General features: G+C 38.4%; 1 protein-coding gene across 7 annotated transcripts in view; it reads right to left on the reverse strand.

Moving 5' to 3' along the window:
• Positions 1–17161, reverse strand: part of MYO6 (myosin VI) — a gene marked incomplete at both ends in the record, with an annotated part of 82974 nt that extends 65813 nt beyond the window's left edge. For all 7 annotated transcript variants that reach the window (XM_082481070.1, XM_082481067.1, XM_082481069.1 and 4 more), the window contains 5 exons: positions 1148–1253; positions 2308–2437; positions 4544–4617; positions 10075–10144; positions 17045–17161. In XM_082481070.1, coding sequence (XP_082337196.1) covers positions 1148–1253; positions 2308–2437; positions 4544–4617; positions 10075–10144; positions 17045–17161 — 497 coding nt within the window. The remainder of the gene's footprint in view (positions 1–1147; positions 1254–2307; positions 2438–4543; positions 4618–10074; positions 10145–17044) is intronic.
• Between the last annotated feature and the right edge of the window lie 280 nt (positions 17162–17441).

Here is a 17441-nt window from a genome sequence, read left to right on the forward strand (position 1 = left end):
TTCCTTGTTTTAAAACTCATATTTGCCTGCCAGGTAACCAGAACTTCCTTTGCCAAGAAGCAGAAGAATAAACCTCCTTTGAGAGCATTCCTCAGGAGATGTTCTCCCAGTGCCTGCTGTCTTTTTTTAGTCTTAGCAGGATCAAAGTTAGGATGTCCCCTGTAAAAATCGTAACCAGCACTTTGCAGTAATTCTTACAGCTGTCTATTAAAGGCTGCACAGGGGCAGAGAAGAGCAGTATGAAGGACAGACAGCCATGACAATTCTTCATGGGATGTGGAAGGTAATACCTCTACTGTACATACATACTAGAGAATACATGATGTCAGGGAAAGGGAATTAAAGATATATACTGGGGAACAAGGACAAGGTGAGGAAGGAAGCATATTCATATTGCCTGCACACTGCTGCCCTGGATAATCAGGCCACTTGTGATATAGGTGAATTTAATGGAGCAGTGCTTTCCAGTTACAGTGTTCCAGAGTGCTATAAAGCAGTTAAAGTATAAAACAAATATGGTCAAAAACATTACAATCATATAGGAGAAAGCAAGGCTGCCATATATCAGCAATATGGCTGCCATGTAGCTTAATATGCTTGATTTAGTATCGGTCACACATGAACATCAATAAATAAATAAATCCCATTATTCAGTCTTATTCAGTAAATGAGGGTAAAGTATATTACAGAATCTCTGCAGGGATCTCAAAACCAAGAGTTAAAAACCCTTACGCTTAAGTTTGCTTAAGCAAACTAAAGAAACAAAGACAGGGAAAACACAGAAATGCACATTTATGGCAAAACCAACAGTATCTTGCAAGATACAGTTAAAATGCCTAGTTACGTTTTCATCTACCACAATGCCAGATGTGCAATACCAAAATGACTGCATCATAAACCATAATTACTACATGATGTCACTACAACAGAGTTAAGGTTTCTGTGAATATATAGCCATTTCCGTATGTTATCCTGTCAGCATTTAAGTTTAACCCTATGAATTTCTTGTATTAATGTGTACACAGAAGTATCTTACTGAATTGTGGCTCAAACCTACTGATTACTTTACAATTTGCTCTGTCTGTATGTCAACCAAATGCATCAACACAGGAAATTCAATGAATAACTTTGGTCCAAAAGCACAAACCTCAAAACAAATTTAGTGTTTTCTGTCTTGCCAGCTCCTGATTCTCCAGAGACTATGATGGACTGACTCATTTTGAGTACTTTCATGTCACGGAATGCTTTATCAGCTTAAAAAGAAGAATAGGTTAAACATGACAAAAATTAAAATTCAGGACAGTTGCAACCATAAAGTTAAGCTACAATACAAAAATTAAAATGTAACTTTTTCAGAAAAAGAAAAGTAAATCTTTACAATTGAGTGCATCACAACTTATTAAAGCCTGTTTCCCTTTCAATGATATTATAGATGCTCACCCTCAAACACTGACATGTAAGAGCTTAAAGTCTTTAAAAACAAAGACCTACTCAACTATATCCAGGACAAAATAAAAAAAAAAAAAAAAAAAAAAACTGAACAAAAAAAAAAAACCACACCACCTAGAACTCAATCTCTCAAATTAAATGTATTTACAAAATTGTAAACAATCTTACTTTAATGTGCCATTTAAAGGGAAACTTTCAGTTGTACTTTGTAACAAGTAGCATCCGAGACAAGGAAACATGGAAAAACATGGGCAGTTTTCTCGTTATGCAACGGGTACTAAAACCAGCTATTTATATTTTTGATAACAAAAGAAAATGCAACATGGTGAGAAGGCTTTTAACAAGTCAAATGTTGATTTGTAGCTTCGAAACAATTTTTGTCTTAAACAAAGTGACTGAAATCAGATTTATCCTGTTAATAACACTTAAAGGCACTGTCTGCCTATAACACCAGCATATAAAAAGAAACAGTGCATGTGCTCTGGCAACATAATAAAAGGCAAAGGAAATCACTACTCTGAAAGACAGTGCCAATCATAATTATGTCATTCTTCACTTCTAAAATCTGAATTTCTTTCTTTCTTTTTTTTTTTAAATGGTTGTGAATTATATTTAAACTGCTTAGACATAAAACACTGGAGGTACAGAATAATACCAATAGGGTTGCCAGGGTTTCTAATTTACAAGTTCTTCAAACTCTGTATCAAGGATGAGAAGATTTGCAATTTTATCAATCAGTGGATTTATTTTATAACAGTTTAAAGTAAATTAATTACTGTTACAGGTGGCAATTTATGGGACAACTGTGAAGTATTTAATGTTTGTTTTGTAAAAGACAAATACATCCTTAATACATACCAATAGCAAAAACATGCGGTGGCAATGTTCCAAGTGATCTACCCTGGTACTTTTTAATAGTATCTGAAGAATAGAACTTAGGTATATCAAAATATGGATTCACTGCAATAAGAATGTTGGCTACATAGGTCTGTGGAAAAAAAAAAAAACAACAAAACAATTAACAGCAAACTATTAGCTAGTATCCAACCAAATGGTTAACGGCAATTTTCTATTACTATTGAAGACTATAGCCTAAGTATAACAATTACATTTACAATTCTCTCCAACTAATGCAGATATAAGAAAGGGATATATTTTCAGAGTTCCTCTAATTATCTTCTCAGGACTTCTCTGAAAAAACACTTCTCGGGAGAATTTTCTAACCACTGAGTTGTGGAGCATGTCCTGAATTTGACCTTTCTCCCAGTCTCCTTTTAAATTATTTCCTATTGTCCGAGTTACTGGATCAAGGATAAGACACCACAAGCTCCTCCTCAAAGTGAATAAACTAAGCTTCTGGGTAGCACAATGCACTCTCCTCCAATGAGGAGGATAATTTTTCAGTATCTAATGGAAGAAACTCAGCAGGAAGGACTGACAGGATCCTGCCTGGGAACGCGCTCAAGCCAGGCAATAAAAGCATTCAGCCGAGAGAAATTAGCTATGGCTGCATCCACAGTGAGAAATACAGAATGCAAATGTTCTCTCACAGAGAAGGAATTTGAAAAGAATCTCAAACCAAGACTGCTTTTTACCTTTCCATAGGTTAAGGAAGACTGAAGATAAGTTGTTTTAAGGTTTTTGAAACAAAACTTTCATAGTTTGGTTATAATGACCAGATTACATGCAAGGAAGAACAGATGTTTGAATCATAGAAAAAAGCAGATTTGCAGAAAAAGGTCTGAAGAAAATCAGATAAACCTTCAGCTTGAATAACTCATTTTGTTTGTTGTCAATGAGCATATCCCTAGACAACTGAAATTTGGACATTATCATGATATGTTGATACAAGGCTGGATCCCACACAATATAGAGGCATTTAAGGATATTCCTATTTTCAGCACTTATTTTACTAAAGGAAAACATTTCTTTAAGAGCTGCAAGTACTAATACTAGTTTTCCTTCTAGTAACAAGACAAATACTGTTAACCAGCATTAAACAAAAAGCAAAAAAAAAATTGTTGATTCAAACTGTATCTTAATGTTAGAAGGGAAAGAAGTTAAAATATAAAATGAACCTTTATTTTCTCCAGATAATACACCTGCTTAGGACAATGTATTAGTAGTATTTATTTATAGTGAAGAAAGTATAGTATTTAGGTTCATAAAGCCTACCTCATAAGCAGTTCAGTTTTAGAATTTTACTTCCTTTAAGTTTTTTGTTTGTTTTTTTAATTATTATTTTTACAGAACACTGTTCAAATGGGCATTTTTTAAATTTATTTTAAAGCTAGTGCTTGATCTTGAGGCATAAAGAATTTATAGCTATGTACAGTTAACTGCAACAAGAGAAAACAACTATACTTTCTTTTTACATTTACATAAAATGGTTTAACTCTACTTCATTTTAGAACAGTATGCTAATGCAAGAGTTGATTATTTTAACACAGCCACTTAGAAAATATGTAGAATTGTTTTGTATCATCACTAGACAGCTTTCTATTAGAAATAAAAAAAAAAAAAAAAGAAGAAAGAAAACTCTTATCTTTTTTCTATTTCACAGCTGTCAGTGTCTGGGCAGATGGCAAGGACAAAATGTAATTTAGTCAGAATTCATTAAGTACAATTAGGCAATGTGATAGCAATATAAAAGATTAAGATGGACATCTGAGCTAGGAGGTGTCAAAGACGGCACCTGTTTGCTTCGTTCAAAAATAATGAAGAAATAAAACCATCTTTGTTAACAGCTACTCTACTGGCGAAGTAAGTTACCTGTAGGAACAGACCTTTGTGATAAAACGCTGTGCTATCATTGCACATGAACAGTCACATAGAGAAAAAATATTGCTCTGCCTCATAAAAATTAGCTAAAAATTAAGGTGATAATTGTGATTCAGATCTCCAACAAGGTATAATGTAAAAAAAAAAAAAAAAACAACCAAACAAAACCTAAAAAGCCTAAAACCTCCTAAGTTTCCAATGTTACCATTTCTGTTTACTTTCTGTTATAAAAAACCACAGAACTGTAAACACTTGTTTTGTTGATTTTTGAAAGGACATCATTAGACTGGTTGTCATGACATGTAATACTTACGTAAATTCTGTCTTTACTGTACCGAACTTTGATATTATGAAGAAGAGTGGCTTCATTTAGATACATAAGGGAACCTGCAAGTAAAAGACAATCATATACCATTAAGGGCTCAGGACCAGCTTCATGTACAGCCAAACAACTAAATCTTAGAATTATGGAGAATTTTACTTCCACTCTCTTCGGTTGTATTTTAGTGCTATCATTTCTTTATACTGTCTTGAGGCAGAACTGCTGACTCAATATATGTTTTAAAAAACTAGACCTGCTCTTTACTGTACAACTGGAGTTGCAGAGAGTTGCCAAACAAGGAATCAGACTGCAGGAGTCTCAACACAGGCCCTGCTCAGCGTAGGCTCCCTTTTACCAACATTTCAGACAAATACGGTGCATCTCCCTCCACGCTGTCCTGTAAGCACTGAAATAAATGCCTACCAAAATCCCTAACACCGACCATTTCCTTCTTTCCAGCTCCCCTCTCCAATCTCCGCCACAGTGTCCACAGGGTAATACCATCTAATGGACCTTTAGAATAACTGCTGTGTTCTGGCGATTTTTAGATATTTATATTCACCGATTCAATCAGGACATACTGTCCTAGAGGCAGCAGCAGGCATCATTGCAACACCGGGCACCAATGAGTTTCACGTCTGAATTCTGTTGCTACCAGGCCTCCTCAAAGAGACTGGGGAGCCGGGGAGAAGGGGGTATGTTAACACAGAAAAACCTAGCTATTTTTTTTTCTTCACTTGTTAATATAAAATAACCGAACTAACTCTGCTGAAATGTTACAAGGCAGCGGCTCAAGGCAGCGAGCAGGCACCCACAGAAAGCTTCAGACCATACAGGTTCACATTCTGGCAAACCTGGTCCTTGTTTTCAGCTACAAAGCGCTGGAAAGTGTTAGCAGCCTTAATTACAGAGGTCATTACCAGTTCCCATTGTAACGATATTAAAAACATTATCCCTAAACCAACTGAGGGCACTACTCATTACACAGCCTCCGTTTTCAAATATGCTCAATCCTCTTTTTCCCACCGCTTAACATTCAAGTGGTCAACACTATTTTGTCTAGTTACAACTGACTGACTGGTAAATCTTACAGTATTAGCGTCACTTAAAAACTTGTATACATCTGACTACTGTTGATGGAGTGAGCACTGTGCCTGTAACTGGAACTGCTACCCCACACCTCACACGAGGGCCACATAGGCACCTCTCATCTATAACGACGAACAAAGCTGTTTCTCAAGTTGGACCAATGCCCTTTCTTGAGGAAAAATGTACTCCAACATATTTGAAAAAATGTGCCAGAAGGGCTGCCAGTTCTGATGACCCAAAGTCACCTGGCCAGCCACCTCACCCTGCAAGGACGCCTGAAGCTTAGTAAGCAGCTCTTAACATCTCCTTCAACACTCCTCCAGCTGAACCAAGAGATACTGGCAAAGGATAATGGGAGCTTCTCAAGAGCATCTGTGGTTTTGTCTTCAACCTTTTCCCTTTCCTTCCGCAGTGGACCCAGGAGTGGCTCTGCCTCCCACCACCTGTAATCGGCCTGAAGCGGAGGCAGGTTCAGCAGCCATTTGCAGCCTCACTCTGGCTTGCATAGCTCCACTGAATAACAGCCATTCCTTCCATTACATGACTAAATGTAGCTTGGCTTCAAATGATTCAAATCGTTGACGCTTCTCAAAGGACCTTGCAACTTCTGGGTTGTTTAGAAGAAACCATTTCCTCCACAAAATCCTTTGCATGCACATCCCTGTGTTGGTGGAGGCACACCACGCACGCTTTAGCTTTAGGCTAAGTAAAATCTCCCTTTGGATCACATGAGCCTTGGAATTGGGCCTGTGCATGATACCTTCCTGAAGCAGTAGGCTGGCCTCCGTCACCACGGCCTTTCCCCTGCCACCCCAGCAGACAAACACCACCCACAAACCATGCAGTCACTGCTACAGAGGCACCCAAATGCAGGACCTCTCCTCTTCCCCTCCCCATAGAATCGTCTAGGTTGGAAGGGACCTTTAAGATCATCAAGTCCAACCATTGACCTAACACTGCCAAGACCACCACTAAATCACGTCCCTAAGCACCATGTCTACCCGTCCTTTAAATACCTCCAGGGATGATGAATACACAACTTCCCCGGGCAGCCTGTTCCAATGTTTGGTAACCCTTTCCGTGAAGAATTTTTTCCTAATACCATCCTAAACCTACCCTGGCGTAACTTGAGGCCATTTCCTCTTGTCCTATCTCTTGTTACTTGGGAGAAGAGACCAACCCCCACCTCGCTACAACCTCCTTTCAGGTAGTTGTAGAGAGCGATAAGGTCTCCCCTTAGCCTCCTCTTCTCCAGGCTAAACAACCCTCAGCCACTCCTCATAAGACTTGTTCTCCAGACCCCTCATCAGCTTCATTGTCCTTCTCTGGACACGTTCCAGCACCTCAATGTCTTTCTTGTCGTGAGGGGCCCAAAACTGAACACAGTATTCGAGGTGGAGCCTCACCAGTGCCGAGTACAGGGGGACGATCACTTCCCTAGTCTGCTCACCACACTATTCCTGATACAGACCAGGGTGCCGTTGGCCTCCTTGGCCACCCGGGCACACTGCCAGCACCCTCAGTCCACGTAGCTGAGAACACTGCGCTGAGATCGCAAACTGCAGGTCTGCCTCCACAGACCTCTTTCCACTGTCACCTTTTTTAAGAAGGTCACTCCAAGAGAAAGAGACATTACAAGGAAATGGGCCAGAAACAGAAACTCCTGCTTGCTCTTATGAAAGTTAAAATATCCTTCTCCTCTTGTGTGTGCCTTGGGGGGAGGGAAGGGTGTTAACTTTAAACGTTTGCTAATTTTTTAAGTCATTTAGATTCTCAGTACTGAGTTGAAAAACTACTATATAGTGATTGTCTACATACACTCAAAGAAAGAATCCTCTCCCTTGACCTTCTCTTCATAAGAGCTTCTCAGGGTTTGCAGTATGTCTTAAAGGAAAGTCATCAGTTAAGCATCCTAATTAAAACTTGATAATTACCTAAACTACAAAGGACCCCAGATCTCAGCGGGTCCCCAGTACTCTCCTAGCAGGTCCTTGTTAAAGCAGTTATACCTGCAGACTCAGTGCGTAATGGGAGCTTGAGGGGATGTTGCCGCCTTCACTCAAAACATGCAAACTAAGGCTTATGTCAGCGACTTCAAAATGCATCTTCTTTAGAATAAATCCTTTAAAAGAGGCATCCATATCCAGAGGCAAAGGAAGTCACCAGAGAAAGAATTCTGAATATTCATGTGGCTCATGCCTAAATATAACCAGTGTATGTACATGCATTTAGTAGTCCACATATTTACTTACACACACACACACACAAAAAGTTCACAGAAGTGAAGTCAGGCACTACAAGCTAGGAAATATCAACATTAAATTTACTCATACTGGCTCTCCTGTGCACACAATGAAGCAGGGGTTTTATGGAAAATAATTTTTTCAAGTATTGCAAGGCTCTGCATCTGCAGAAAGTTTGGTTTGTTTTTTGTTTTTTGTTTGTTTTTTTTTTTTTTTTAAGATTCTTATCCCATACCTTTCATTTTTTTTTAAATTGTTTCACTTCAGAAATTAAAAAAAAATTCTTGGCCATAAAAAAAATAAAGATTCCACATATGGTGACAACCCCCCAAAACTGAGTGGGGTTTGGGGGGAGCAGAAGAGGAGTATGAATCACAGAGGGGGGGGAAATAGATGCTTTATGTCTGTACTGCTTGCAATATTTACTGAAAAATCAAATTTGAGGAAGGGTTAGATTCTCAAAAAGGTGTCTCTTGCAGCTAGTGCATTTGGGATATGGAAGAGGAAGGGTGCAAAAAAGCAATACTTCAGCGAATTACTTCCTACTAAAGCATAGGTTGGAATAGTAAGTGTATCATTAGTCTTTCAGGATTTTTCAGAACAGTATTATAAAGTGAGACTGAAAGCACTCAGTATTTTATTTTAAGTTTTTTCTTAAAGATCAGTGATGCTCAGCACAAATGCTCTTTGGCAGAGAAGGAAAATGAACTTGGGTTTCACACATCCTGGAGATAAACCTCAACGAGTGAACAAAAAGTGAGAATATGTTAGAAAACTCAGAATAATGTTGACACAGAAAGGATTACAGGGAAAAGCATTTCTAAGTTTTGTATTTTACTCAGTAAGTCAAAGAAAACATTTTCTGTGATAAGAAGACTGTTTTAACTTAATTGAATAGTATTTTGCTGGAATCTCAGATTATTTCTTTAATCTCACTCCAGATTTCATTTCCCTGAGACACTGAAGTGCCACGACATCTCAGTAAAATAACTGACAGATGCACAGATTTGCATTTCCCTAACAATCATCATGTGCAGAGAATACAGATACCAGCTTTGAAAAGTTTCAGCCTGCGTAATGTTTGCAAAAATATAAGCAACTGGAAACAAGGCTACCAGCTTGGTTCCACCTGTAACGACACTGCACCATCTAAGTCAGATCATAAGCCTCAGATCTCGTCTTCTTGTTCCTTATGGAGCAGCTGTAACATTCAGCTGTATTTCCTGTCACAGGATATAAATACTAATCCCTATTCCAAAACAGGAATTGCGGTTAGGTCGCCTAAACAACTTTCAAAGTCCTAGCCTCTATTTTAAATGAGGAACAGTAGAAGATACTTTTGCCTGCCATCTACAAAGTTACCAGTATTTTCACCAACCAGTAAAAAGCACAGGAAACGTTTAAAAGAATCACCTTCATCAGGTTTTCAAGACACAAGCGTCTCTGTGATTTGTTCACACAGAGCAACAGCAGCAAAATATTTGTTTAACAGTTCTCTAAACACTGATGCTAGCACTTACTCATCTTTCTTGGTGCTCTCTCCCCATATTTGAATACCATATTTGTTTCCACACGCCCAACTAGAAAATATTTAACAAAATAAAAGCGCTGCAGATCAACACTAAAGTTTATTACACAAGTTCACCTCAAAACTCCTTCTCCAGAAGCACTCCTGTATCCAATTCACTATAATCTATTACCTTTTCCAGTGATGGGTCCAGATTCCTGTCTCCAGTTTTGGGAAGTTTATCTTAAAATTTATTTTCAATTACCTGTACTTCCACAGGAACGCTATCTGAGAAATGGGTTACATGCAGGAAAATGCTGTACAATACAGCTACTGATAAAGCAACTAATTCTTTTGCTGCACTATAAAAGATAGTTAACCCCCATAATGCTGAAGGAGTTGATCCCGATGCAGTTAGGTGACATCTGCTACGTATCTGAAGTCAGGTAACAGCTGTATGGGACAATAATGTAACTATGACTTTCTCTAAAGTGTTCAACTGAAAACTAAAAAACACAATAAAATAAGCCCATTTTAAAAATCACTTAAGAAGTTTAAAGGACTAGTGTAGAGGTCATACATAAATTCAAGCAACGACTACAGGAAGCTTGTAAGGAAACAATATTCTTTTCTATACAGATTTTTTTTCAAATGCATAATTTATTTTTAAAATCATAACTTACAATTATCTTCTACATCCTTTTTGCTGTCCTCTTCCGCAGGAAACACTTGATTGATAGCAGCCTGGAAAGTCTGTTAAATGAAAAATATTAACATTGTCAGAGTTCTATAAAAATAGAAATATAGTTCAAAGGTATCTGATGCAAAGATACAAATGAGTACACTGTAATTGTGCATAATTTAAAACAAAGTTGCCAGCTTTATACTTCAGCATTGGAAATTTTACTGAGTTACTAGATGCAGGTAGGAGCTGCTGCATTTACATTACTACACTAACTACATTATAAAAACGCAGTAACTGTAGTACATATTTTTGTTGCAACAATATTTGATGTTCATTTCCAAAATTGCATGTAATATTGTAATACCATGTAATATAAAAAAATAAAGATTTAAAAAAAATGTACTGCAAAGGGAACAACATTGTAAAGGACATACAACTTCCTCAGGTTTGCAAAGAAACACAAAGAATAAAAAACAAATTATTAGTTCAGTCAAAGGACTGTGCTGCCATTATCATATGCTGGTTTTAAACATTCCTACTTAAAATATAAGTGTTCAATACATAATATCCTCTGTACCCCTAAACACTGTAGCCTTGGTTGTTGCTTGTTGTGTTTGTTTTTTTTGTTTTTTTTTTTAATAAATCAATACTAAAGTAAAATAAGACCTTCCTTCAACCCTTGTATTCCAGTTATACAAAACAGCCATTTATCAAGTGTTCACATCCAACTGGAAAAAATTCATAACAAAAGCAACTTTGTTTCTTCTTTATTCTCCAGAAATCATAATTTATATTGTTGTAAAAAGGAAGGAAAAACATCCTAGCACACATGCATTACAGCATCTGCACAAAAGTACCTATTGTAAGAGGTAGGTTTGTTAATTATACTTTTTTGTTTACTGCAGTAATAGCTTGTTTGCACTACCTATGAATGAACAAAAACCCTGTTGTACCAATTAAACGCGATAGCCGCCATGCTGCTGCAGGCACAGTCTCCTTTTCCCTGTGGAAATGGAGACAAGAAGTCTAGCCTATTATTTGAAAAGGCAACCCACTGGACCTAAAGAATGACCTTAATAAACAAACATGTTTGCTTGTTTAACATTGTACTCAGCAATTCCACATCTCATGTGGAAGTTTAGGAGAAATACAGCAACTTGCTTCATCTTTGCCTCAGTACAACAGACATAATATGTGAGCTCTTATAGCTTACACCATCACGCGCAGCCACAAATTCCAACTCCCTTTGAAGTGGGAAGGGTTAAAAATGTCTCAAAGCAGAACTAATTGCTGCCAGTTAGAAAACAGTAAATCTATAATATCCCTTCCCTACAAAGTTATCAGAAACTATGCAATTTGTAGTCATAATAAATTATATTTTGCCATTTCCTTATCAGGTTCTAATGCAGAAAAACATGCACAAGAAGTTTTCCTAAAGGAAACAGAACTGCTCAATGACGTTGGAAAGTCTGAACATCTACCACCAATTTCCTCCAAAATATCCTCTATCAGAACTTGGTGGAGCTCTGGAGGATCTGAACCTCTTTACCTACCGAAGAAAGTTGCCAGCTGCTATTTAGAGTTTTAGCAGTGTAGAGATTTCCCCCCACTCCCCCCTTCCTCCCTCTCACAATACTGCAATTATAATGTATTATCTTAATAATTTTCTCTGCAAGTTTGTCAACAATAAAGGTGCACCTCATTGGGTAAAGATATATTTGACCACAACAGTCTCCCATATAATCAGTTCACTGTGCATGAAACAGTGGAAAAGTTTAAAAAAAAAAAAAAAACAAACAACTATGACTGGCTCCACAAAAATCTAACTTCACTTCTCGTTCTTGTCTGATGATGTGTAATACAAGTTTAACCAATAAAAAAAGACAGAATTTTTTTTTTTCACATTGAACACAATACCCAGCTATTCTGTAAGACTGTTCACAGATCTCTGATACTTAACCATTTCATGGATCTAAAGCCAGCCATACCAGATCTATCCCAGAAGAGGAAGGAAGAGCTTTTTCAATGTCCTCACCACTCAGCCTTCTGATCCAAGATAAATTTCAATTAAAAAAATAATGAGAATTCATTCTGTATTATGTCCTTCTTCATTTTTTTTCACTCAATGTGAATTGTGAATTCATTTTTAGACTATTTCAAAAGTGATAAATAAGCAGGATGAAGAAGAGTTATCCAAAAGCTGATGTTTTTCTCCTGGATTTCTTTAGATCAGCACATGAAGTCTAGTTTCAACTACATCAACAAAGAATTCCACTCCTCTATTTAACTATTTATCTGCTTTATCTATTTATCTGCTTTATGTAAGCTGACTACTTGTTATGTAGGTAAGTATGTTAGCTAGATGTGCAGAGCCCTGAGATGAAAATGGGCAAGGTAACCCAGGTCTATTAATAAAAAATTATCCAAAGAAACTCTTTACTATATTGTCACGTTTTGTTTGGGGTTTTTTGAAATGTTTATTGTAAGGAGAAAACACTTCAGGCATTTGGTGGAAGACTTTTGCATGAAGGCATAGTTTAGGACAAACTTGTTCTAAAAAAAATTATGAGACACTAAAATGGTCTCAGGAGGCAAAACAGAGGGTTTAGGGGGTTTTGTAGGTTTTTTTCCCCCCTCTTTGTAATGAAGCAGCCCTTGAAATCCAATGGCAATCTTAACTATTCTCCCAGAAACTAGATGAGTGAAAAAAGATATCTTTCCATTCAAGCAGGATCTTGTTTCTGCCATGTAATCCAATATGTGTAACCATGTCTCCCTTTATACCTTCCAGATACAGACAGGAAACATCCCTACTCTCAGCTGTATTTCACAAACCAACCTAAAGCAGTACAAATGGTGTGCAAGACAGACAAGAACATGTCTCATTTGTGCAAGCAAGCTGTGCTCACTGCTAAAAAAAAAAAAACCAACAAAACTGTAGCTTGAAACACTGAACTTTGGACATTCTGATCCTTACTTTCAAAGTGCATTTATTCATTTATACTTAGCCCAGAAAAATACCTTTCCCCTTATTCACAGCATACCAGAGCAGATGCCCCATAAAGCCCTCCATGACCCTTCAGACCTGGCACAGAGCCATAAGGTGCCTCTCAGTTTACTGCAGGAGGAGTGTCAGTGGGTGCCCACAGCACCCCACACTTTCCCAACAACTGCCAGAAATTCATTACTGCTGATGCTCTAGGAAACGCCTGCCCCCCAAACTTCTCAGTGCCACCAGGGTCCTGGGATGGTATCTCAGGGTACAAGTCCCTCCAAGGCATCTCTTCCTAATTGCTTTACTTTGATTTCCTGCCTCCAGGAAAAGAGCAAATTCCCCATTTGGCAATTTCACTGTCATCTGCCTCCTCCACGTTACAGCATCAAGCAACACAACAAAATGAGATATATACAACAGGATCTGAGATTAGGATTCCCAGTAAATTCAGAAAAGTACAGCCCAAGTAGAAGTGTAAATGTAATCCTAGTTGAGTTTAACAACTGGCTGCCTTTCTACCCGCTGCCCTCCTTGTATGCCGGCATGCGACTGCTCGTGGGACACAGGCCAGGGCTGCCAGCCCCAGCCCCCAGTCATGACCGGAGCCCATCCTCAGGGCAGCGCTCCAGCCCTAGGTGGGACCATGCTCATTAGCAAACCCCTCTCCAGTTTCTCTGCTTTCTTTCCAGTCGTGGCATTTATCAGCCTTGCAAGCTGATGATCTAGTTTTCGGGAAGTAGCTCCCATCGTGTAACACATGCATCCTCTGTTCTGATAACCCGCTCTTGCAGCTTGGATTACTCTTCTTTGTACAGTGCAGGTTGGGTGACTCAGATCCCCACCTCTCTTTAGACACCCAGCCTCCACACTGAAATGTAAATGCCCTTGTTAACTCTGTATGGGCTGCGGTACCCAAAACTGCTATTGCTGGTTTATAAGTAAATCAGTGTGTTGGCCAACTACCTTCACTCAGTCTGGACTGGATAACTTGGTTTCATTATACAAAGCAATCTACAGCCACAATGGCCTCAGGTGCTCCTCATCCTGCCACTGCTTGCTGCCCTCCTGAAAACTTTCCACTTCATTTTTAAGGTGGATCTGTTCCCTGACCTCGTTTGCTTTGTCACACACAGCTCAGTGGGCAGACTGCAACTGGTGTTGCCACTCTGTAACACCAGAGCTAACTACAGGTGGGAAGGGAGAGAAGATTTTAAGACATCATGAAACTGCTGCCTTGCAGCATTTATTGCAGTTATTAGCAACATATTTTAATTAACCATTAAGTCGTATAAAAGGCAATAATCAAACATATGCATACGCATTTCCTTTTCAGCCTGTGATCTCTGGTGAGCTACCAGCACCTACAGAGAATACATATGACATGTTAATGACCCAGATTAAAAAATAATAATAAGTTACACTGCCCAGATATGTTTACAGGATCAGGTTACTCCTCTCCTCCCTGTAATTATCATGAGCAACTCCAGAGCTGCGGGATCACTCCTTCTTACTGAACAGCACTTTTGAACTACTGTTTTAAGTAAACAAAGTTGATAATAAGGGGTATTAATGCTGACTACTTCAAATTAATGATCTAAGAGCACAAGAAGAGTCTTTTTAAAAAGACAAAAAGAAATGAGAAACATTTCACTATAAAAAGAAATCAATGACACCTTGAAAAGACTGAGAAGGTAATCAAGAAAATGTTTTACTCCACCTCTATTAATATAAGGAAGTTTGATAATTAGAAATATAGGACCATAATCTCTACGGTATTTAAACTGTGAGGTGTTTGTTCCCTTAGATGAATGAACATTAGGCCCTTAATTGATCTGCTTAATTCAAGAGAACAGCCAACATCAGAACAACAAACTTCCTAGACAAAAGAGATTGTTGTGAACCATGAAGCAAAATATTTGTATTCTAGGATCATTCTTTTGCTTTCACAAAAAAAAAAAAAAAAAAACAAAAAAAAAACAAACAAAAAAATTTCCCTGAATGGAGCATATCTTAGAAATAAATACTGACTCAGGAATCTCCTTATTGTCTGTTTCTGTTTCAATACACAGACTTTTGCTCTTTATCACATCAGAGCCATTTGGGGATATAAACACAAATAGTGGTGGGGGTCAAAATCATTTAAGTCAGTTAAAGACTACTTAGCCGTAGCTTTGGAATATTTAATATTTTTGTCTGAATAATCTTCTCCTCTCCAAACTGAAGAATGCATACTGCTACTACTAAATCTACAGACTTTCTCTCTCAGACACAAAAATCAGACGTTGCACTTGCTTTTTATTTCTAAGGAAAGCAAAATCAGCTTCCTCTCCAAGACACAGAAAAAAGCCTATAAACATTCCACCAAAAGGAAGGACTGCTGTGTAACATTTTGACCTGTGACAAGACATTCTCTACTGTTGTTGACATGAAAAAAGAATTTACAGAAAACATTGTGTCTTTTGCACACCTGAAGACACTGAAACAACAAAATTGTTAGAAAGGGCACATGTCACATATTCACAAAGGTGAATCACAACTTTTAAAAGTGTCTGATCTTATTCCAGATAGTAAAAACCAGGATGCTGACCATCTGAAGTAGGATAATTGATAGATACAAGGCGCTTCCTGTAAAAACTGACATTTAATTACAATCTACTGAATCTGAAAGATGTCATGATAAATGAATCAGTTGTAACACACTAATTAGGATGAATTAGAACTTCATTTCAAAAGTTACATTCGTTTTGCCTTTAAATTGATGTATCAATTCTATGGGACCTTTGTTTGACATCGTCTTACTTCTCAAGTAACTTACTTGAGGTAAGAGGATTCATCTCTCAATCTTCATCAGTCTAACAGTAAGGTATCTCATCTAAGCCAGAGCCTAGGACACCCCTGGAGGACACTCTCTATGCATGTAAGGGAAAAGAGAGAAGCTAATGTCAACAGTAGACTCTTAACCAGTCTCTAATTTAGAAAAATAAAATATACAGTACTGAAACAAATGGCTATGGAGATTCAATCCTCCTCTCTTTCACAAGGGTCCTGCACCTGGGTCAGAGCAACCCACAGTATCAATACAGGCTGGGGGATGAAGGGATTGAGAGCAGCCATGACAAGAAGGACTTTAGGGTACTGGTGGATGAAAAGCTGGACATGAGCTGGCAATGTGAGCTCACAGCCCAGAAGGCCAACTGTATGCTGGGCTGCATCAAAAGAAGCACGGCCAGCAGGTCGAGGGAGGTGATTCTGCCCCTCTACTCTGCTCTGGTCAGACCCCACCTGGAGTACTGTGTCCAGATCTGGAGCTCCCAACATAAGAAGGACATGGACCTGTTGGACCGTGTCCAAAGGAGGGCTGAGAGAGCTGGGGTTGTTCAGCCTGGAGAAGTGAAGGCTCCAGGGAGACCTTATTGCGGTCTTTCAGTACTTACAGGAGACTTATAAGAAAGACAGGAACAAACTTTTCAGCTGGGCTTGTGGCGATAGGACGAGTAATGGCTTTAAACTAAAAGATGGAAGATTAGCTATAAGGAAGATATTTTTTATAATAAGTGTGGTAAAACACTGGAACTGGTTGCCCAGAGAGGTGGTAGATGCCCCATCCCTGGAAAAGTTCATGTTCGGGTTGGACAGGGCTTTGAGCAATCTGATCAACTTGATGTCCCCCCTGTTCATTGCAGGGGAGGGTGAACTAGATGACCTTTCAAGGTCCCTTCCAACCCAAACAATTCTATGATTCTATGTACTCAACACACATGCAGATAACTGACAGAAAGCATCTTATCAGTAAGATATTTCATTTGCAATGCAAGCTAAAGCTAAACAATGATCCTTCGCCAAACTCAGAACAGAAACTGATTTTCCACTCCTTCAGGCTGAATGTACTTGTAGATATTGGCAAAGATTTGGCTTACAGGTAAAACAGTTTTTGTAAGGTTTTTCTCTGTTCCTTCGTTTGTGAGACACTTACCTTGCCTTTCTGATTCAAAGGTTCAATAGTTAAGTTGTCAGTTCCAATGTCCACAATCATCCCCATCTGAAAACCATCAGTTGGGTGTGGAGCCCAAACAGGCTTCCCGTCCTCCATTGTTGGATCTTTCCAGTATTTCCTGTAAGAAAAAAAAAAAAAATAAACAAAAAAATGTTGTATACAAATTTAATAAGCTATCAGGATTCACTATACAAACTTTAGTTTACTATGTTTATTCCATGTGGAAGTCGCTAGCCTGTCAGGACAAGATTCTTTCAGCCTTTTTCCAACCCACGACACTTTGCTTACAGAGGACACCCTCAGACTCGAGTGTGGAGAAGATTCAAGAACAGACCAATTTTTTTTTTTTTTTTTTTTTTTGGCGGGGGTGTCCAGA

The sequence above is a fragment of the Vanellus vanellus genome (genome assembly GCF_965231255.1).
Source record: "Vanellus vanellus genome assembly, chromosome: 3".
Taxonomy (NCBI): domain Eukaryota; kingdom Metazoa; phylum Chordata; class Aves; order Charadriiformes; family Charadriidae; genus Vanellus; species Vanellus vanellus.